The sequence below is a fragment of the Leuciscus leuciscus genome (genome assembly GCF_965113295.1).
Source record: "Leuciscus leuciscus genome assembly, chromosome: 7".
Classification (NCBI taxonomy): Eukaryota; Metazoa; Chordata; class Actinopteri; order Cypriniformes; family Leuciscidae; genus Leuciscus; species Leuciscus leuciscus.
The window spans coordinates 9,176,948-9,199,902 of record NC_138731.1 but is presented as its reverse complement, the minus strand read 5'-3'; the positions used below and the strand labels follow the sequence as shown (position 1 = coordinate 9,199,902).

The 22,955-nt window shown below is 39.1% G+C and overlaps 2 protein-coding genes and 3 long non-coding RNA genes across 5 annotated transcripts; 1 reads left to right on the top strand and 4 right to left on the bottom strand.

The window, feature by feature from the left end:
- Nucleotides 1–3,141: 3,141 nt before the first annotated feature.
- Nucleotides 3,142–9,319, top strand: LOC309503422 (nectin-3). Its single transcript, XM_082176243.1, has 6 exons — nt 3,142–3,427; nt 3,516–3,857; nt 4,758–5,060; nt 5,380–5,485; nt 7,964–8,103; nt 8,248–9,319. The coding sequence occupies exons 1-6, from the start codon at nt 3,349–3,351 to the stop codon at nt 8,352–8,354; spliced, it is 1,077 nt and encodes a 358-aa protein (XP_082032369.1). The 5' UTR covers nt 3,142–3,348; the 3' UTR covers nt 8,355–9,319.
- LOC309503568 lies at nt 5,388–8,060 on the bottom strand. The gene is made up of 2 exons (XR_014207738.1): nt 7,922–8,060; nt 5,388–6,176 (listed from the first exon to the last, which is right to left on the bottom strand). It is a non-coding gene; the product is annotated as an uncharacterized lncRNA (long non-coding RNA).
- On the bottom strand, nt 8,513–11,148 carry LOC309503514. The gene is made up of 2 exons (XR_014207679.1): nt 10,680–11,148; nt 8,513–9,196 (listed from the first exon to the last, which is right to left on the bottom strand). It is a non-coding gene; the product is annotated as an uncharacterized lncRNA (long non-coding RNA).
- Nucleotides 11,149–16,220: 5,072 nt separating this feature from the next.
- LOC309503534 lies at nt 16,221–17,098 on the bottom strand. The gene is made up of 3 exons (XR_014207701.1): nt 17,013–17,098; nt 16,435–16,522; nt 16,221–16,256 (listed from the first exon to the last, which is right to left on the bottom strand). It is a non-coding gene; the product is annotated as an uncharacterized lncRNA (long non-coding RNA).
- Nucleotides 17,099–18,770: 1,672 nt separating this feature from the next.
- Nucleotides 18,771–22,203, bottom strand: LOC309503359 (zinc finger MYM-type protein 1-like). Its single transcript, XM_082176159.1, has 3 exons — nt 21,856–22,203; nt 21,360–21,749; nt 18,771–21,256 (listed from the first exon to the last, which is right to left on the bottom strand). The coding sequence occupies exons 2-3, from the start codon at nt 21,460–21,462 to the stop codon at nt 19,662–19,664; spliced, it is 1,698 nt and encodes a 565-aa protein (XP_082032285.1). The 5' UTR covers nt 21,463–21,749; nt 21,856–22,203; the 3' UTR covers nt 18,771–19,661.
- Between the last annotated feature and the right edge of the window lie 752 nt (nt 22,204–22,955).

Genomic DNA, 22,955 nt, shown 5'->3' with positions numbered 1-22,955 from the left:
ATAAGACCATCAACATAATTTAAAAGCTAAAGAAAACAAATTAGTTTTCAAATCCTTATCCTTATTATAGAACTCATGATGCAGATCTTTAATTAATAATTCTAACCAATATATTGTAGACTGCACGGACATGTGATGAGATAAATAACAAAAGAGCAAGTGATAGTCTCTCATTTTGATAAATATAATTCAGTTGGTATATCTGTACATGTTAAAGGGCAAGCTATATTGTGCTGATTATGCCTATATGTTTCAGTTTGACCTTTCTTTTGTGTGTGTAGGTGAACGGGTTCTGGGGAACAGGAGCATTGTTGTGTGTACTGCTAAAAATGAAGACAGTTAGGAATTAAATATCTAGAAAGGTGGAAATTTTATAAAATGTACACTAAAAAAATGTGTGTGTTGGCAATGCCATTGATGCAAACAGGAAAAGCAATGATGCATGTAAAACCAAACATTGATTTATATTTATGCATTTGGCAGACGCTTTTATCCAAAGTGACTTACATTGCATTTCAAGGTATACATTGATGAAGATTTTATTATTTAGAAAATAAGTAATTTAGCTATATATTTGTACACTATTATTTCCTCTGTGACTTACTGCATGGTTTGACTTTTGGGGGCTTAAAGGAAGGCTGATGAAACAGAGAATTCTATTTCAGTAATGTCAAATGGTACAAACTATTTCTCAAAATATCTATAGAATGCATTACCATCTTTGGGACAAGGATGTAGGTATATACGTAAGCTGGACACTGCTCGAGAGCGCCTTTTCTGCAGAGGAGGCGTTCGGCTTTGTTTGTTAATAAAGTCTAATATTTCTGGCATCAAAGATCTCTGAAGTCATTTCCCAGGAAAAGAATGAAACCACAACAACACTTTACATTCTAATCAGTTCTAGCTTTCCCTGGGAACTGAACCCATGACCTTGAGAGAGCGCATAGTGAACAAAGACAGGATATGTCTTAAAATGTAATGGTAACACTTTACAATACGGGTGCACTAATATGCATTAATTCATGCTTAACTAATGCACAGATAATCATGTGTTAATGTATGACTCATGAAGAACTAAACCATTAATTAATGATTACTGCATCAGCAACTAATAAAGATTCGATATGGTTAATAGTAATATATGAATTGTTATTAATTAAATGTGTCATAATGTATTAATTTCTTAATAACACATTTGATTAACTAAAAGTGTAAATTAATGCGTTAATTACCACAATTGGTCAAAGAAATGTACTTCAACTTCCAGTTGTCTGCTTTAATTAATCATTAACTAATGATTTGCAAATGTATCATTATGTTATGACTTTTATGGGTATTGACAGTTTGCACATGCAGTGAATGTAATGTCGGTGAATGTGTGTGAAGGATGGGTGAGTTGGGCTGCACACAAATATCAGCACACCAGAATCTGAACTCCTGAAGCTGTTACACTGTGTTTAATCTGGACGAGAGCTGTCTACACTGGACATGACAGACCATCGCAAGTCCATTTATCCTTCGTGACAGAACTAGCACAAGAGCTCGGAGTACGTCAGGAATAGAGCGTGAAATTAATTTACGGTCGGGGTTTTGTCGTGTAGCGTCGCGCCGCATCCAGTGTAGCATCACTGATTTTGGACATTCTGTTGTCTTTGTCCAGTCTAGACACAGTGTTATGAAACAGCAGCGCTCGACCGCATGTTCTCAGTGTACCTCGACCTCAAGCTGAACCTGACATAGTCCTGTGCGTGAACAACAAGGAACTGGATGCGGAAGTTCATCGGACTCAGTGAAATCTAGCTTTCCTGTAGCTCAGTGGTAAGAGCATTGCGTTAATAACGCAAGGTTGTGGGTTCGATCCCAGGGGATTGCACATATCTATGTATAAATGTATAGGATAATGCAATGTAAGTCGCTTTGGATAAAAGCGTCCGCCAAATGCATAAATGTAAATGTAAATCTTGGTTGTACATGGTTGGAAATTGAAATCCATAGCTTAGTGTGGATGTCAAAACTAAAATGGCATATTACTTTATTAGTTAATAGTCATGTGCCTCAACAAGTAAAGTCATAACATAATGATACATTTGCAAATCATTAGCTAATGATTAATTAAAGCAGACAATTTGAAGTTGAAGTACATGACTTCAAACCATTGTGGTAATTAACGCGTTAATTTACACTATTAGTTAATAAAATATGTTATTAAGGAATTAATACATTATGACACATTTAATTAATAACAATTCATATATTACTTAATCTATTAATCATATAGAATCTTTATTAGTTGCTGATGCAGTAATCATTAATTAATGGTTTAGTTCTTCATGAGTCATACATTAACACATGATTATCTGTGCATTAGTTAAGCATGAATTAATGCATATTAGTGCACCCGTATTGTAAAGTGTTACCAATGTAATTGTGTATTTGGCCCATGAAACTTCCAGCTTAGCTGGCATAGAGTGGTGTATTTAGCTTGTATTTAGTGTATTTATTTGCCTCTGCAAGAAATAATAAATTGAGAATGAGGACTGCTCTCAAATCTCTGAATAGTATTGTCCCAGTCTGTTTATTGCTGGAGAGTAAGAATCATTTTGGGGTATCATGAGATAACTGTCTGAAAAAGATAGATTTGTATTTGATATTCCGACAGACTTTACAAAGTCAGTCAAGGTTGCCAACCAGTCGCAAAATAGTGGGTTGTGAGAGTGCATGAGCAGGCATTACTGTCCTCTGAGGGCGGAGAGACAGTTCTGGTGTATTGAACAGAAGTAGGCTTGATGTTATCTGAACCGTAGGGCTAGGGGGTACGGAAGTGATCAGCGTAGACCCTGAGATAATGTAATCAAAGACAAGCACATTATACTCCTACCCGACTCCTCCTCAATCTATAAAGGTAGACCTTTTACAGGAGCTGATTAATATAAATAGAGGAAGAGGCTTGTGACCAAGTTACGTGATCGCGGTAGAAACTACTCAAGAGGTCTTGATGTTATGGAAGAGTTTACCGGGCTGACCAAGAACAGAAACAAAACCAAACTCACTAATATGCTAATAGCACCGAGCCCAAAACCACGCTGCATTTCCATTGGGCCACAAGCTTCACACGCCCAGAACAACGTCACACAAACCCATCACATTCTTTAGTGAGCGAGTTGTTGGCATCCTCATGCTCTCTCTCCCCTCTGCTCTCCCATCAGCCTTTATCTAATCTTTGATGCAAACCATCGATGTAAACTTAGGGAACCGCCTTTGATTTGGTTTGTTTTCAGATGTGAGGCAATCGGGGACAGTTGGTTCACTGAGCACTGAGAGGAAGGATTTATAACAGCTAAAGACAACATGTACGGGATAAGAAACACTTTCAATCTATCACTCTGTGGACTGTTTTTGACTTATCTCGAATGCTCCGGCATAGCAGGCAAGTGAAATATTTATACTTTTGTGTATGTTAGATATGCCAGCAGATATGTATACGTTCACACACTCTTTTTCTGTTAATTGTGCAGGTGTTAAGATTATAGCCCATGATACAACAGTCATGAAAGGAGGGAATACCACTTTGTTTTGTCATCTGACTGAGACAGAGGAGAATTTAACTCATATCGTCTGGCAGAAACAGACAAGAGGAAACCCTGAACAGCACAGCTTCTTTATCATCCACAAAGATGGGAAAACTGAACACAGAAATTATTTACAGGACAAGGTCAAATTTATTGGGAACTTTAAAGAGAAGAATGGATCGATTCAGCTGCTGGGAATGTCACTCCAGGATGATGGGATCTACACTTGCATCTTCAACACATTTCCTAGTGGAACAATTGTGACAAACATCGGAGTCACAGTACATGGTAAGACTGCGAATGTTATTCTCTCACTTTGGGTTTCAAGTTCAACCAAAAATGACAAATCTGTCATTTATTAACCCATGTAGTGTAACTGTGTAACTCTCTTTCTTTCACAAAATACACTATTTACATGCAATTACAATGATTGGGGACTGAAGCTTTCAAGCTTCAAAAACAGGACACAAAAGCACCATTGTCAGTTTTAGGAAAACATGAAGGGGGAGTAACATGACGACAGGATTTTCAGTTCTTGGATGAACTGTTCATTGTCATTTAAATGATTCATGAAGATATTTCCCCTCACAAACATGGTGTACTTGGAAAGTCAAATTACATTAAAATAGATAATTCTGTGATCCTGTTACACACCCTTCATGTTTTTCACATCTATCTATCTATCTATCTATCTATCTATCTATCTATCTATCTATCTATCTATCTATCTATCTATCTATCTATCTATATCTATCTATCTATCTATCTATCTATCTATCTGTCGTCCTGTGTATTATCTTTTCCCTACAATTACTACAAAGTTCCTCATGTAAATCTACCATATGGTTTTACAAGATTTGTAATATTGCAAATGAGTCATATAAATCACTGCTATTATATTTAATGGTGTTTTTGTGTCCTTTTTTGAAGCTTGGAAGTACGGATATTTTTATTTTTGCAAAGGTCCCTTTAGGGGCTCCGTATGTAAGCTTCAGTCTGCAAAAAAATAAAATAAAGGATTTTCAGTTTTCAATGAACTACTGAATGTAATTCATGAGTATGTTTCATGAGTATATTTCCTCTCGCAAACAAGGTGTGTGTAGAGCCAAACTTGTAAATGTGAAATGGCAGTGTTTGTAGTGATGACTCATGGTTCACAATTAATTTCCTTTTTCTTTTAAAATGTAGTTCCTCCTGCGGGGAAAGTAACGGGAAGCACACACGTTTCTGATCATTACGACGTTACTTTGGCATCATGTGTCGCCTCGAATGCCCGTCCTGCAGCAGAAGTGTTGTGGAGATTAGGAGCTCTGAATGACTCTCTGAGAACAGAAACCAGCAGCACACAGCACTCAGACGGCACCGTCACTGTTGTGACCAACATACTGGGAGCACCATCTAAACATTTAAACCAGAAGAAGATCCAGTGTGTGATAAAACACAGCACACTGACAAAGCAGCTTGAACTCGACTATGTGATAAATGTCCACTGTAAGTAACACTGTATACACAGTAAAAGTCATAAGCTAGCATACAAATTAATATAACAGTCAGGGGCATCACTAGGAGATCTGGGCTCCTGTATATCACATTTGTTTGCTGGTGGAGGTGGAATGCAGGGGAATTTTTTACTCCTATAAAAACATTAATCACAGTTTTTGGCCTAACTAATGATTATACTTGGACAGAAGTGTAACTGGGTCAGTACAAGGTCAGGCTGCCTTCTTGTAACTAAGCATACCTAAATTTCAACGCCACATGAACAATGTTTATGATAAGCCAATATTATTATTATTTTCAATTCTCTTAGATCCTCCAGAAGTGGTGAAGATAATCCCTGATGATCCAACAGAGGCTGATGAATATCTCTGTTTAGTGGATTGTAACCCAACACCGACTAGCTACATCTGGATCAGGTAATGAAGTCCTTAGTTCTTTGATTTCTACACTTTTCAGACACATTCAGGCTCTGTCCACACTAGTGCATTTTCGTTTTAACACAGCGTTTTTAAACTGAAAACAATCCTCGTTCAATACTGGTGTTTCCACTGCGTTTCAGAAAAAATCTCCATCCACACTACATGACCGAAAACGCATGTCATTCATGCACACTGGTATGGAATACAAAAGCTGACGTAATAATAAATAAAGAAATATACAAAGAAATGTAAAAAAACTGAAATACATAAATAAAAACATAAATAAATATACAAAGAAATGTAAAAAAGTATTTATATTTTTATTTCCTTATTTATGTATAATTGTATTTTTACCACATTTATTTTATATTTTAATGTATTTATTTATTTATGTATTTATTTATTGAAGAGCAGCTAGGAATCCACCATTCCTTAAAATTAGTCCATATGTGGTGCTCAGACACTGGCCAATTTGGCTACTACATTTTTTAAGTTACCGGCCATTCAGAACTTCTACTATAGCCAAAAAAAGAAATTAACCAGATTAACTACGTCACCGCTTATATATAATGGATTTCATACATTAATTTCGGATTCAAAGAAAATCCTGCCATCCATCCATCTCCTCCCTTCCTCTTTCAAGTTTTCAGATAATTGCCTTTTACCATTTTACATCATCACATGTATACTGTAAGTCTTGAGACATTAGAAAATGACGGGCAGTCTGGTTGATAAACAATTCTATGAGAAGACAAAGGACGTTTCTGGTAATTAATATTTGAACTCTCTCTTGAGAAACTGGCATCCCCATCCAAGACGAAATCACACTCCCCATCTAGTCTCTCTCTCATGCTGAGATCACCTGAATTCACCCAAAAATCTATATGGTTTAATGTGAACAATTATCATACAACACTATACATGTCTGGTGTCATTTGAAATGTCTCAGTGCGACTGGTACAAAGGTCTCATCCCCAAATAAGTCAAACATGAGGTAATACAGTTTTTAAGAGTATAGAGATATCTTGCTTTCAGAGGAGGTTGTGTCTTTCATGCAAATGGCATCCTGCCATCAAAAGGTGTAAACTCTAAACAGTGATTCATGCAAATTCCCATCGTTAGCACATGTGAAAAGAAGTTTCTGTCTCGGTCTGAGTACTTAAAGAAATGCCACAAGAGGCTCAGTGAGATTTTGAAGTTGACATCAGCCAGTAATGCTGGACGTCTTCAGACATTCAGCATTATGTATTTTTCTAATGTCAGGTTTGCATCTTTTCTCTTTATTCCAGAGCATTTGATGTTTTGTATTTAATATCTTTGAACTGATTATGTAATTGGCATGATACATTAACCTGACCATTATTAAATTGTTATATTTGGATTTATTCTGACTTTGAAATGATTCACTTTAGTAGATTACGTTTCCGCAAATCTGCGTCCAGGCTTAAGTACATACTAGATCCCAGTGTAGATGGAGCATGAGGCACATCTGGTGGGATTCTAGATTCCTGACTAACTTCTTGACCTGCAGTCGCATTACTATAGGGGGCTAGATAAGAATACTATTGAGGTGATAGCAAGCATTGGAGCGGCATTATCTTAATGTACTAGCCATAACCTCTGGTTATTGTTTTGGGCTTTAACTAAGTTGTCCTATCCGATTGTTAAGTCTGACGTCACGCGTGACGTTTTGGGTCCAAGCGCTCCTCTCGTCCAGAAATAACAACGGTGGAACCTGTACATTTATTTACGATCACGTCCTTCTTAGTGAGGCACCCTTGGCGGTCAAAAAGGGTTTAAATTCCTTTAACACCAACAGAGTGGTTAGTGTAGCTCATCACTCAGCTGGCATAATTAAGGGTAGAGTCCAGGCATCAATGAAAAAGAAGATTTACGAGGTTGAAGTGAGTTAGCTCGGGACACGGGACACAGCACTGCGGCATTGTAAAAAGACTCAATAATAACCAAAACACTAGCGAAAGCGGTAGGTAGGTAGAGAGGACCTGGACTTTGGACCCGGAAAGAGTATTATCGGAGAGTGGTTACGTCACGACTTAACAACCGAATAGGGGACTGAAGGGCTACATGGGTAAGCAAGCGTGTTGCGACGTTGTTGAACTGCTTTAGCCATAACCTCTGGTTATCAATCAGACTGGAGAGTTTGTGATCGTGGGCCCGGATAATATGAACGGCCGATGCGAGGCACCCGAATGAACGAGGATAATAAGAGTAAAGAGTTAAATAGAATAATCAAATGCGTCTCTAAACTATTATATAAATGACCAATAACCAATTGGCATTCTAACCTAAATTCGAGGTCGTGATAAAAGTTTAATTGGAATTAAATGACTTTGCTACGCTGAAAAGACTGTAACATGCAGTAAACCTTCACCTGGAGAAACTGTCGCTGGACCGATTGGGCAGGCCTTAGACTTTCGTATAATGTCAGTTTCTCTGATGTGTCTTCATTAACAGAGTGAATGGAAGTACTCCGCATTCTGAAGGCAATAAACTTTTCATCCCAAAATCATCCTCCGATTTGAATGGTGTGTACATCTGTACAGCATCAACCGAGTATGGAAGTGTGTCAGGTGTGCTCTATGTGGATAACACTGGTGAGTCATTCTAGTCTAGTCTATACATGTATGCATTTAGGAACAGAAGTAAATCAACACAGAGACAACAATATTCATAGACAAAACTTAAATATGTAACCTGACAGTTCTCTTTTTCTCGACCCCTTATTCCATGTTTTGTAGGATCCACTGATGTCTGTTGGGATCTGTTGGGTTTTATCTCCAGCTGTGCCATCCTGGGTTTACTTTGCACATTCTGCACAGTGTCTCGAGTTCAAAAGTTCTACTGAAGTAAAAGTAGATTTTACTAAAGTAAGCACTATTAATTAGACATCATCATAGGTCATCTCATGGTAATGAATGTGAAGGTTCAACTTACATAGCAAACACATAAATAATTACACACAGCTGAAACCAAAAACACAAACAAAGGAAGACATGTGACAAATGAAAACAAACTACAAACTTTATTCAAAAGTCCATGAATAACAAAACTAACAAAAGATAGCAGTTACTGTGGTGTTAGTACCCCTTCAAAAGTACACTTTTGTCTGTCTTTTGTCTGTACACTGCTGCTCTGAAATGAGGAGTTTTTATTTTATTAAATTTTTTTATCAAATGCAAATGCATGTCACATTTTCCTGGTTAAATGGTAAAACATTACACAAAAAAAGAGAAACCAAATACAATTCTATTTTGTATTTTTACATTATGTAATGAATGTTCTATTTATCAAAACCAACATAAATCTCGTTAGTAAAAAAAAAAAAAAGTATTTTTACATTTATTCCAAAATAATAAGGACAGTAATTGAAACAGTTGATAAACGATCACACCGCTGAAGAGTGCATATTAGTACCTCTCTAAGGTTTACATTTTGGATCCAAAAGTGTACATAGTACCTAAATGGTACATATTAGAGGCTTTTGAAAGTATAGCGTCCCAGTGACAGCTTATGAACCGTTTGTTTCTGAGTGTAGCGATGGCTTCTCTGTGCACATGGGAATATAAGATCACTCCAGTTCATGTCTTCCTGATGTCCATGTTCAAATCCCTGTAGTTGCATGAAGTAGATTGAGTGCAACAGGTTTTTCAGAAAGTTTTGATCCTGTTGATAATTTAGGCCTATAGGCTATAGAAATTTGCATCAGTAGGCAAATATATTTATAAATAGGCATTAAACTTATTGTATAACAAAATGTTATAAAGAATGTTTACTGTAAGTTATGTGAGAATAAAATGTTTTAAAAATGTGCCTTAAATGTTGTAGCAAGCATTGCCAAACAAGCATTCTGTTTTCAATGAATGTCATATGATACAAACATAAAATATAATGAAATTGGGTAACACTTTATAATAACCGCTAATCATTAGTTAACTAATGATTTGCAAATGTATCATTATGTTATGACTTTACTTGTTGAGGCACATGACTATTAACTAATTGTTAAGTAATATGCCATTTTGGTGCCATGTAAACCCATAAATGGCATATTACTTAACAATTAATTAATAGTCATGTGCCTCAACAAGTAAAGTCATAACATAATGACACATTTGCAAATCATTAGATAATGATTAATTAAAGCAGACAACTGGAAGTTGAAGTACATTGCTTTGACCAACTGTGGTAATTAACACATTAATTTACACTTTCAGTTAATAAAATAAGTTATTAAGGAATTAATACATTATGACACATTTAATTAATAACAATTCATGTATTACTTAATCTATTAATCATTTAGAATCTTTATTAGTTGCTGATGCAGTAATAATTAATTAATGGTTTAGTTATTCATGAGTCATACATTAACACATGATTATCTGTGCATTAGTTAAGCATGAATTAATGCATATTAGTGCACCCGTATTGTAAAGTGTTACCGAAAATCCTTTATTTTATTTTTTTGCAGACTGAAGCTTACATACGGAGCCCCTAAAGGGACCTTTGCAAAAATAAAAATATCTGTACTTCCAAGCTTCAAAAAAGGACACAAAAACACCATTAAAATATAATAGCAATGATTTATATGACTCATTTGCGATATTACAAATCTTGTAAAACCATATGGTAGAATTACATGAGGAACTTTGTAGTAATTGTAGGGAAAAGATAATACACAGAACGACAGATAGATAGATAGATAGATAGATAGATAGATAGATAGATAGATAGATAGATAGATAGATAGATAGATATGAAAAAAATGAAGGGTGTGTAACAGGATCACAGAATTATCTATTTTAATGTAATTTCACTTTCCAAATGTTGATTTACACCATGTTTGTGAGGGGAAATATCTTCATGAATCATTTAAATGACTGTCAGTAGTTCATCCAAGAACTGAAAATCCTGTCGTCATGTTACTCCCCCTTCATGTTTTCCTAAAACTGTACGGGATTTGGAATATATCACTATGACAATGATGCTTTTGTGTCCTGTTTTTGAAGCTTGAAAGCTTCAGTCCCCAATCATTGTAATTGCATGTAAATAGTGTATTTTGTGAAAGAAAGAGAGTTACAGTTACACTACATGGGTTAATAAATGACAGATTTGTCATTTTTGGTTGAACTTGAAACCCAAAGTGAGAGAATAACATTCGCAGTCTTACCATGTACTGTGACTCTGATGTTTGTCACAATTGTTCCACTAGGAAATGTGTTGAAGATGCAAGTGTAGATCCCATCATCCTGGAGTGACATTCCCAGCAGCTGAATCGATCCATTCTTCTCTTTAAAGTTCCCAATCAATTTGACCTTGTCCTGTAAATAATTTCTGTGTTCAGTTTTCCCATCTTTGTGGATGATAAAGAAGCTGTGCTGTTCAGGGTTTCCTCTTGTCTGTTTCTGCCAGACTATATGAGTGATATTCTCTGTCTCAGTCAGGCGGTTCAAACCAAATCAAAGGCGGCTCCCTAAGTTTACATCGATGGTTTGCACCTCAGATTATAAAAAGCCACATGCAAGCATCACACCCCTCACTCCCTCTGCATTCCAGCTCAAGGGCATTTTATGGGGTCACTCTCAAATAAAATAACAGACCATATAATAAGGGTGAATCACAATATGCTCGCGCGCACACACACACACTCTGACAATCCACTGACGCCTGCGGCTCCTCCACTGACAGGACAGAGACCTGTGCTGGAGTCATTTTTCTCTCTCTCTCTCTCTCTCTCTCTCTAAGTATTACACGCTAACCAAAGTTGAAGAAAGTAAAAAAAAAAACATTCTGTTCTTTTAAAATAATATAAATGAAATGATTATATCACTCAATATAAAAATTAACATCTTACGAAAATATTTGTAATATAAAATCTTTTGAGTGCTTTTAGAGAGACAGAGACAGAGACAGAGGTGTGACCACATATGGTGTGACAGTCACAGCAGTGGGGGACGGTGGAGTCCAGGTCAGCACACAGGGTGCCACAGCATATGGAAGTCAGTCTTAGTCTGTTAACTTTTCCACAGCAAATGCTTTGATAGAGTCAAAAAAATATTTAAAATCATAATCGTAAAAGATTAAAAGGAAAGAGACCCCATTGGAGCTGGTAAGGGTTAGCTACCCTTATCGGCAGTGTCTAGCTCTGTGTTTACAGGATGCTGGAGACACCCGCCCAAAGCAATTTAAGAGGAAAATCCCCTAGAGTCTGCGAGAGGGAAGATGACTCAATGTTGGACAACGTGGTTAACGACTTAGGAAAGGAAACAGATATGAGTGTGGAGAGTACTTAGCCATTTGGGTTGCGAAGTTGCTGATGGTGGTGATGTGAAAACATTCCTTTATAAGGAATAAAAATGACTGCATAAAAATTATTATTTAAAAATTTTTCAAGTCTCTCAGATGCTGTGGCAGACTTTCCCCAACGCACCTGACTGAAGTTAAAACTTGGTGTCCCAGACACCTATGAGTTTATACTCTACTAAGCGTACTTCAATACCTGTTTGAGTCGGCCGACGTCTCGACCTTTTTGAACACGATCACTCAGGAATAAGGTCTCTATTGCTCCACTAAACACTCTCACTTGAGAATAGAAGTAAGAATAAGTGGAAGTAAGTGGAATATGCTTTCAATCACGGCCTGAGGACCTCAGACCAATTTCAGTGAGAATCCCACCAACAAAAAGAGTACAACAGTTTTGATAGAATTTTGATAGAATGGGAGCATAGAAAAGGTAACATGACATATTACTCATCATCACATAATTTTTCTCTAATATGAAGAAAATTAGGTTCTACATTGGTGCAAACTCATTCCAACGGTGTGTGTGAAGGTATAATGCGTGTATGTCTTTTCAGCGTTCTGTGAAGTTCACTTAATTTATTAGAATTTAGTTTCAATTTTACTTTAGCTCCACTCTTAATCTGACTCCAATTTCAAATGATTATAAAATTTAGATCATGTTTCTTATTAGAAAAATGATTATGATTTAATTTAGATCTTTGATTATTCTGGGTATCCCATACCTGCAGTTATTCGTTCATTAAGGGACCCGGTGTCGCTTTGAGACTGCATGTCATGAATGTGTGCTCACGGACACAAACTAGCCAGTTCTGAAATAGTCAGAGGGTGCAGTGCAAACTATTTTACCCTTAAGCGGTCGCTCTCTGCTGATTCATAACAAAAGGTGTCATTTTTTAATATTTGCGAGCTGCATCTTGCTAAATCAGTGATAGTCAGATATCAGAAGATCTCGAATGATGTGCTCTCTGCTCCATTCATCAGTGCCTTCGGTTTGATCTATCCTGGACAGAGATTTGATGTAGCCAAACTCCATATTAATCTATACTAGAAATAATGATGTCAGAATATATAACATTATATATAACAAATATACAATTTTATTTGTCAGGTAAAAATTCATCATGCCAATTACACCAATTAGAAGCCAATTCAGAAATAATAAATACATAACATCAATTTCTCAATGATGAGTAAGAAATGCACTCGACAGAGGCACACAGGGGTGTGTGAGTGTGTTACACTTGGCAGAGGCACAGTGGTGTGTGAGTGTGTTACACTCGACAGAGACACACAGTGGTGTGTGAGTGTGTTACACTCAGCAGAGGCACAGTGGTGTGTGAGTGTGTTACACTCGACAGAGACACTCAGTGGTGTGTGAGTGTGTTACACTCAGCAGAGGCACAGTGGTGTGTGAGTGTGTTACACTCGACAGAGGCACAGTGGTGTGTGAGTGTGTTACACTCAGCAGAGGCACAGTGGTGTGTGAGTGTGTTACACTCAGCAGAGGCACACAGTGGTGTGTGAGTGTGTTACACTCGACAGAGGCACACAGGGGTGTGTGAGTGTGTTACACTTGACAGAGCACACAGTGGTGTGTGAGTGTGTTACACTCGACAGAAGCACACAGTGGTGTGTGAGTGTGTTACACTCGACAGAGGCACACAGGGGTGTGTGAGTGTGTTACACTCGACAGAGGCACAGTGGTGTGTGAGTGTGTTACACTCGACAGAGGCACAGTGGTGTGTGAGTGTGTTACACTCAGCAGAGGCACACAGGGGTGTGTGAGTGTGTTACACTCGACAGAAGCACACAGTGGTGTGTGAGTGTGTTACACTCGATAGAGGCACACAGTGGTGTGTGAGTGTATTACACTCGACAGAGGCACACAGTGGTGTGAGTGTTTTACACTCGCCAGAAGCACACAGTGGTGTGTGAGTGTGTTTCACTCGACAGAGGCACACAGTGGTGTGTGAGTGTGTTACACTCGATAGAGGCACACAGTGGTGTGTGAGTGTATTACACTCGACAGAGGCACACAGTGGTGCGTGAGTGTGTTACACTCGACAGAAGCACACAGTGGTGTGTGAGTGTGTTACACTCGACAGAGGCACACAGGGGTGTGTGAGTGTGTTACACTCGACAGAGGCACAGTGGTGTGTGAGTGTGTTACACTCGACAGAGGCACACAGGGGTGTGTGAGTGTGTTACACTCGACAGAGGCACAGTGGTGTGTGAGTGTGTTACACTCAGCAGAGGCACACAGGGGTGTGTGAGTGTGTTACACTCAGCAGAGGCACAGTGGTGTCTGAGTGTGTTACACTCGACAGAGGCACAGTGGTGTGTGAGTGTGTTACACTCGACAGAGACACACAGTGGTGTGTGAGTGTGTTACACTCAGCAGAGGCACAGTGGTGTGAGAGTGTGTTACATTCGACAGAGACACAGTGGTGTCTGAGTGTGTTACACTCGACAGAGGCACAGTGGTGTGTGAGTGTGTTACACTCGACAGAGACACACAGTGGTGTGTGAGTGTGTTACACTCGACAGAGGCACAGTGGTGTGTGAGTGTGTTACACTCGACAGAGACACACAGTGGTGTGTGAGTGTGTTACACTCAGCAGAGGCACACAGGGGTGTGTGAGTGTGTTACACTCAGCAGAGGCACACAGTGGTGTCTGAGTGTGTTACACTCGACAGAGGCACAGTGGTGTGTGAGTGTGTTACACTCGACAGAGACACACAGTGGTGTGTGTGTTACACTCGACAGAGGCACAGTGGTGTGTGAGTGTGTTACACTCGACAGAGGCACACAGTGGTGTGTGAGTGTGTTACACTCGACAGAGGCACGCAGTGGTGTGTGAGTGTGTTACACTCAGCAGAGGCACAGGGGTGTGTGAGTGTGTTACACCCGATAGAGGCACACAGTGGTGTGTTTATTTATTTGTTTATTTATTTGGATCCCCATTAGCTTCCACAATGTGGTTGCTAGTCTTCCTGGGGCCCATAAAAGTGCTGAAACGTATGTACAATTAAAATACACAAATATAACATACATAAATATAACATCCATATAACATAACCACATGTATACATTTATACACATATACACATTCACACACATACAGCATTTGAAAAAGTCAGTACCTATAACAGTCACAAATTAACTGATGTAATACTATTAATTGTAATCTGTTTTAGAGTCTTCTTAAAATTACATATGTTGGATATTTGCCTTGTTCTTAAGTCCAATTTATTCCAAGCAGATGATGATCTAACTAATACTGTTCTTGTCATACAATTGGACCTTGCCGATGGAACCACTAACACACCTGAGCTCACCTGACGCGTAACATGTCCGTGACAATACCCACTAAAAACCAATTTATCTACAAAAGATTTTGGATTGTTTTTAAATAGAGCATTGTGCATATAACAGAGAAGACTTATATTGAGTTTGTCCTCCACCTTTATCCAGCCCAAACAGGTATGCATTTTATCCACACTAGAGCGAAAAGAGCAACCTAGGGCTACTCTTGCAGCTCTGTTCTGAACGATTTGTAATTTTTTCAGATGTCCCTGTGTAGCACTGGACCAAATTACTGGACAGTACCCCAGGTGTGTGAGTGTGTTACACTCAACAGAAGCACACAGTGGTGTGTGAGTGTGTTACACTCGACAGAAGCACACAGTGGTGTGTGAGTGTGTTACACTCGACAGAGGCACACAAGTGGTGTGAGTGTGTTACACTCGACAGAAGCACACAGGGGTGTGTGAGTGTGTTACACTTGACAGAGCACACAGTGGTGTGTGAGTGTGTTACACTCGACAGAAGCACACAGTGGTGTGTGAGTGTGTTACACTCGACAGAGACACACAGGGGTGTGTGAGTGTATTACACTCGACAGAGGCACACAGTGGTGTGTGAGTGTGTTACACTCGACAGAGGCACACAGGGGTGTGTGAGTGTGTTACACTCGACAGAGGCACACAGGCATAGACATGTATAGAAAGGCTAGATAGCTTACCGGCGCTGAGAGCCAATGGGACCCGACGACGTCACACGGCGGCCATCTTAGGACAGGACCGCTCGTCCAGTTTATAACATTAAAGTCTATTGTGCATGTAGTGCTGAAATAACTATATTTTGCTCAATTTTCAACCGATTTTCAAACGGCTTGGTGTGTCATAAACGTCAGGGATGCGGCTATTTAACTGCATACTTGTGAAAAATTATAGCCACGGAGTTTATTAAGAAAATAGTATATTAAGTAGACTAGACAGGTAAAGTACTAGGTATACCCATACACACACACACAGTAATGATGTCAATATTTATAAGGTACATGAAACATGAAATAGTGCAATTTAGTTTATTACTAATATTCACATTATTAAATACATGTGTAAATTTATGTAGAATATAAATCTGTCTCAAGTTGCCATTCTGTAAAATAAAGAGAAAAGAGATGGGTCTTTGTTTTTTGTTTTTTTACTTAGGTCCAAAGGCACACAATTAGAAAAAACAAAAAAACAAAAATATACAAAATATACAAAAAAAAAAAACATTAAGACACAATTGGACACAAAATTGTGTCCAATTGGACACAAAATTGGACACAAACCACGCGTTCTGGTTTGGAGGCTCCGTGCGTTGGTGCAGCCGTAGGCGGCACAAAAATCAGGCATTTTCCACAAGCGTAATCAGAAGTTCTGTAAACAAAAAGCCAACAAAGTAATCCAAATGTAAAGATGTTTTTAAGAAACCAAACCACTTGGAAATCATGTGTAACTCAAAGCTATGTTGAAACGAAAGACTAACCCTGCCTCTCCCACCAATTTACAATTGCTTGGTTGACTCACTTACGACCTCTTCACTGCTAGCCAGCAAATAAATACAACCACATCCACAAAATGACATTTAGACAAAAGATTAGGTTGTCAAGAAACGTTGTTGGTCTCAGGAAACCTGTTAATAATTGAAAATGTCGACTGTGGTATCACTTTAGAGTAGAGGGCAGCCATGAAACACACAGCTACGCTGCAATGTTAAGCGTTTCTCAAAACGTGAAGCTACAATTTAAACATCGGCATCAGCACAAATCATAGCCACGTTAATAAGGTTTGTAATAAACCAAACCGTTTGTAAATCCGTCAAGAATTCAGCAAGTTACGAGCATTTTAGTTGGCGTATGTCACTCACCTTCCGTCCACAGCAGCAGGGAGCAGCAGCGCAGTCTCCTGACCTAAGATGGCCACCAAGTGACGACACAGCTGACTCCGCCTTGAGCCATCTAGCCTTTCTATACATGTCTATGCACACAGGGGTGTGTGAGTGTGTTACTGTTACGGGCAGTCGGACACCGCCCTTAACATAAAGGAGAGACGCACACAGATCAGCTCGTCAAAAATTAGGGGTATGTTTATTTAACAGAATGGGTATCAAATAATACGTTGGTTAACAATAAAGAAACAACCACAAAGGCGGAACGTTTTCTACTGCCGGGTGGACGACTAGACAACAATCACTCAGAAGACAGAAAGCACGGCTGTGCATCGACTCGGTTCTCAATCTCTGTGTGCGCGCTCAGGAGCGTAGTGAGAAGCCTTTTATAGCGCAGGTAGGCTTCGCTCAGGTGTGGCTCGTCAACTGTAATTAAGACAAGGGGAAGAAACATTGCACTCACACATGTGTAGGAACAAACACCAGGGCTGAGGGACGTAACACCCCCACCCCAAAATGGTGACTTGTCGCCATACATTGAACACATTTTATTTTTTTCTCTCTCTTATGAATTCTGTGTTCAGCTCACTGTTCGAGCCAACCCAGACAATAGAGTTCCAACTACAATTAATCATTACCTCGTTCAAGGCATATCTGCATGTGAAAAGAAACTAGAACTACACAGGAATGTATTATTTTGGCCAAATCGCAGGTAAATTATAACTATGTACGACGCAATACTTAGTATTGCTACAGAATTACAGGGGTGGTGGTGGCGCAATGGATAAGACACATGCCTTTGGTGTGAGAGACCCGGGTTCGAATCCACTGTGAGACACCAATGTGTCCCTGAGCAAGACACTTAACCCCTAGTCGCTCCAGAGGCGTGCGACCTCTGACATATATAGCAATTGTAAGTCGCTTTGTATAAAAGCGTCAGCTAAATGAATAAATGTAAATGTAAATGTAAATTACATTTGATCAGCAAGCCCAATAAATCAAAAATAAATCTCAAGACAAATAATCTAGTGGTTTTTTTTTTATTATTATATTATTATGATTATTATTAACTATAACCTAAATGTATAGGCCATTTTAATCATTAAGGACACATGCAAGTTCATTTATAATAAACAAAAACGTGTTTTGTTTTTTTCAATAAAATGAAAATGAATTTTTTTTCAGTACTATTAATACTGTAATAGTATTAAGCATCCACCCTAGACAACGCATCTGCGATGATATTGTCTTTTCCCCGGACATGCACAATTTGGAGGTTAAATGGTTGAAGCAATAGACTCCAGCGCATTAATCTTCGATTTGAATTGTACATGCGACTGAGGAATTTGAGCGGGTCATGATCAGTATAGACCTTAACTGGATGTACCGAAGAACCTAGATACACTTCGAAGTGTTGGATAGCTAGTACTAAAGCCAAAGTCTCTTGCTCGATAGTGGAGTACTTTCGCTGGGCAGAATTACATTTCTTAGAGAAAAAACTCACGGGATGGTTTACGTTGTCTGCGCCTGATTGCAAAAGTACGGCACCGGTGCCCAGTGCCGGCCCGAGCCTCTTGGGGGCCCTAAGCAGAATTTGATTTGGGGGCCCCCCTCCCACCACGCTGTCACCTGTGCTAGAAGATTATTGACACAAATGTCACGCTATAATGTTATAGCGAATATTATAAACTAATACAGTGAGGTTATGTATTAATAAAAAAAAAAAAAAAACGATACTTAAAACACTTCACTCTTTTATTAAAACTTCTGAATACAAACTGTCACAAAACATATTAAATAAATTATTTGCAAATGTGCATTAAATGTGCAATCTTTTAAATAAAACCAAAATAGACAAACATTAATATAATCAAAAATAGAATGTTACAAAAAAAGATACTTAAATAATGAAAGCAAACATAAGAACAGCAAGGGTTCAACAATGACAATTGTACAACAATGACCTCAAAATCGTTCCTTCCTAGCTTTTCTGGAGGCAAAGTCACTGATGACATCATTGTATGGTATTGCTTGGCCAACTTTGTTATTAATACTAATGACTGCAAGTCCACTTAGTCTTTCCTGGGCCATTGATGATCTCAAGTATGTTTTTATCAATTTGAGCTTGGAAAAGCTCCTCTCTGCTGAGGCAACTGTCACAGGCAGAGTGCAGGCTATCCTGAGAGCTACCCAAAGATTTGGGTAAAGCTCACACATCTCATTTTGTGAGAGGTATGTGAGAAGCTCAAAGGCAGTCATCATAGTTTGGGGAAGTTCAGGAAGACTCTCTATCTCTAATGCCAGTGCGCTACCATCAATATCAGCCTCCTCTCCCCAAGAAGCTCACATTGTTCCCTCCGGACCTTTTGATCTAGCTCCCTAAAATTGAGCAGCACACCAAAGTTCTCTTTAACCTCACTTAGAGACTGAAATCTATCCTCCAATGACTGAATGCTACAGTCCACTACAGCATTAAAAAAGGACACTTCTAGCCTCTTCATAGCATCCACTATCGGCTCATCTGCAGCCTCATAGGCAAAGTGCCTTTTTGTAGAACGCAATCGCTTCTCTTTCAGCACTGCTTCCGTGTTCATCCGCTCACAAATTTCTTTAGCAGATGTCTGTGCATCACAGAAGCCTGTTTTTTCGATAACTGATGAGTTCGCCTTTGTTCTTTTTTACAAGGTTAACCGCTACATCAAGCTGCATGTTGGTTGACTGTAGAAGCTTGCTCGTGATGTTAATTTTAGACAAAATGTCACACCAGACAACACAACAAATCTGAAACCTAAATGAACCTCTCTCTTCCGCAAGGGAGTTGGCTTCAACAGCCACTACAGGGTCAGTCGCTTTACTTTTCACTTCTAGCAGGGCTTCCCTCACCTTCTCTGACTGGTAGCGCAAAGCTTCAATACTTTTTATCCGGCTTTCCCAGCGTGTCTCACTCCAGGACTTGAGGGTGATGTCAACAAACTTCCGTAAGATGGCCCACCTTTGAGTGGACCCAGCGAACAAATTGTACACCTTCTCCACATTTCCCAAAAAACAAGAAGCATCCGTTGATGCTTTAGCCGCATCTGAGACTGTCAGATTTAGTGTATGAGAACTGCAAGGCACATAAAAAGCTCTTGGATTCTTAACCAATAGCCTAGCCTGCACACCTTTGTTTTTTCCCTTCATATTAGCCCCATTGTCATAGGACTGCCCCCGACAATCCTGAAAAGGAATGTTCAATTCCTCAAGCCTGTTAAGGATTAGATTGGACAAACCCAGGCCAGTGGATTCTGGAGCTATCAGAAATCCTAAAAAGTGCTCTTTTATTTCTGGTGTTTTGCCCAGAGTGACTGTGCGCACCACAACAGACATTTGTTCATGGTGACTAACATCAGGTGTACAGTCTAAAATTATTGAATAATATTTGCAGTCCTTGATTTCTGCCACCATTACCTCAATTATTTTGTCACTGACACACTCTATCAGCTCATTCTGGATAGTCTTACCCAGGTATGTGTTGTGCTGCATTCCACTATCAATTCGTCTGATGTGGTCTTTTAACACCGGGTCAAATTTTGCCATCAGTTCCACCTCTTTAAGGAAGTTCCCATTGTTGGCCTGATGCAAAGTATCGACAGACCCCCTGAGTGCAAGATTCCTCTCTGCCAAAGACTGAATGATACTAATCAAACGGATGAGAACATCTCTCCAACGATTTCTTTCTGCCTCCAAAAGGGCCATTTCTGTTGCATCAATAGTCTTCTGCTTAGAAAGACGGAGGGCAAAGTCTTTCCACTTCACCATATTATTACAATGATCTTGACTATTCTCATGCTGTTTCAGCAAAGCACCTACATTTACCCAATCAATCTGTCCCTCTGTTGACAGTTTTGTGGACTTTCTCGAGAATAATTTGCAACAGAAGCAGTAAACCGCATCATTTTTCTTTGAATAAATTAGCCAGCTTCGCTTGATTTTTTCCCCATTAACTAACTGTCTGTATGTATAGTGGTAGTGAAAGCTTCGTCCATCTGATTTCTTGGGGAAGGTAAAGGTGTCACTTATTGGCACTGGCCCTCTTCTTACCAGATCAGTCCTTTCTGAGTCTGACAGGAATGCTGACCATTCAACTGGGTCAATTGGAGGAGCTGTTGATCTATCTTGATAGCTGGAGCTTGTTGAGGGAGTGGATGGGAAATCTATAGCAGTGGGTGCAGATGTAGAAGGACCTGTAGGGACATTAGATAAAAAAAAATTTAATTATAAAATAACATAACACAGAATATTTTATAGTAAAGCCAACACAAAACAAAAACTTTTAGATTAACTGACCTGTCATGCCGGCGGAGGTTGAAACCGATGTATCAGTGAATGTAAGTGCTTGTAACTGCTCCTCGCTTTCAGTCGCATGTAACTGCTCCTCTTTCAGTCGCATGTAACTGCTCCTCTTTCAGTCGCATGTAACTGCTCCTCTTTCAGTCGCATGTAACTGCTCCTCGCTTTCAGTCGCATGTAACTGCTCCTCGCTTTCAGTCGCATGTAACTGCTCCTCGCTTTCAGTCGCATGTAACTGCTCCTCGCTTTCAGTCGCATGTAACTGCTCCTCGCTTTCAGTCGCATGTAACTGCTCCTCGCTTTCAGTCGCATGTAACTGCTCCTCGCTTTCAGTCGCATGTAACTGCTCCTCGCTTTCAGTCGCTTGTAACTCTGCAGTGGATGAACCTGCAATGATAAAATAAACAAACAAACAAATAAATAAATAAAAAGCTAAATGTGTCATGTCATATTAACAGGCTATGTAACCATTTGCCATCAAGAAAAACCTCACCTGCTGTATCATCAGCTGTGGAGGCACTGACACTTGATGAAACATTAGGGGCAGGTAGAGTTGGTTGTGCTCCAAAGTACTTCAACAGTGTTCCTAAAAAAAAAAAAAAAAAAAGCATTGCATAAGTGCATAGTTGATCGAGCAGAATGAGTTTATTTTGCCATCATTACTTACACAACAAGAAATTCCACACCACACCTAACACAATTCATATTCTATTGGCTAATGAGGCATAATTGCAGTATGGTGAAAACTTAACATGGTGATCTACTGCTGCAGCCTATAAATATGAGGATAGCACTGCTACATCACTCACCACCATATTAATAAAATTGAAGTCTATTTTCATCACAGAAGTCTCCCCACCCAACATGGTTTTGGTATATTTTATCATAAAGATCAACACCATCTCTCACCAAAGATCTTAGAGCAGAGAGCGCACGTGCTTTTCCTATGAAGCTGGAAACATTCACTTCAACACAAACAGCAATGCTAGCTAAGCTGGCATCGCCGTTTTCTCGAACTTAAACCGATATCTATCAATACGTGGAATACACACCTAACGTTACCTAGATAATGTATATTAATAATGGGAGACATTTCACTGTTGATGGCGGGAATTTAGCTCTGGTGATGGCTTATAAATATCATGAGTCATGACTAGCTAGCTGCTACCTCAAGTGACGTGAGCACAATTTGTGCTGCTGCACAAAACATACTGTATAATCATGCAAACATACCTTTATCTCGCTCTTTTTTTCTCCTCTTCGGTCCTTTTCTTTTTTTTTTTTTCGGCACCAGAGGGATACGTCCTTTTTTGTGACATGGCGTAGCTTATTTATTATCGTGACGTGCGCGCCTGCGCGAATTGTCATTGCACGCACGCGAGCCGTGACAGCCGTCGCGAGGTGTCTAGTGTATGCGCATGACTCAAACGCTGGCAGACACAGCAGCAGTTGTCGTCAAATCAGAATTTTATTGTCTTGAATTATTTATTCATTCATTCATATTCATTCATTTATATCACTTGTTTAAGTTATTTAATAAAAAAAAATTATAATAAAAAATAAAAAAACGGGGGGCCCCAAGCAGCCGCTTAG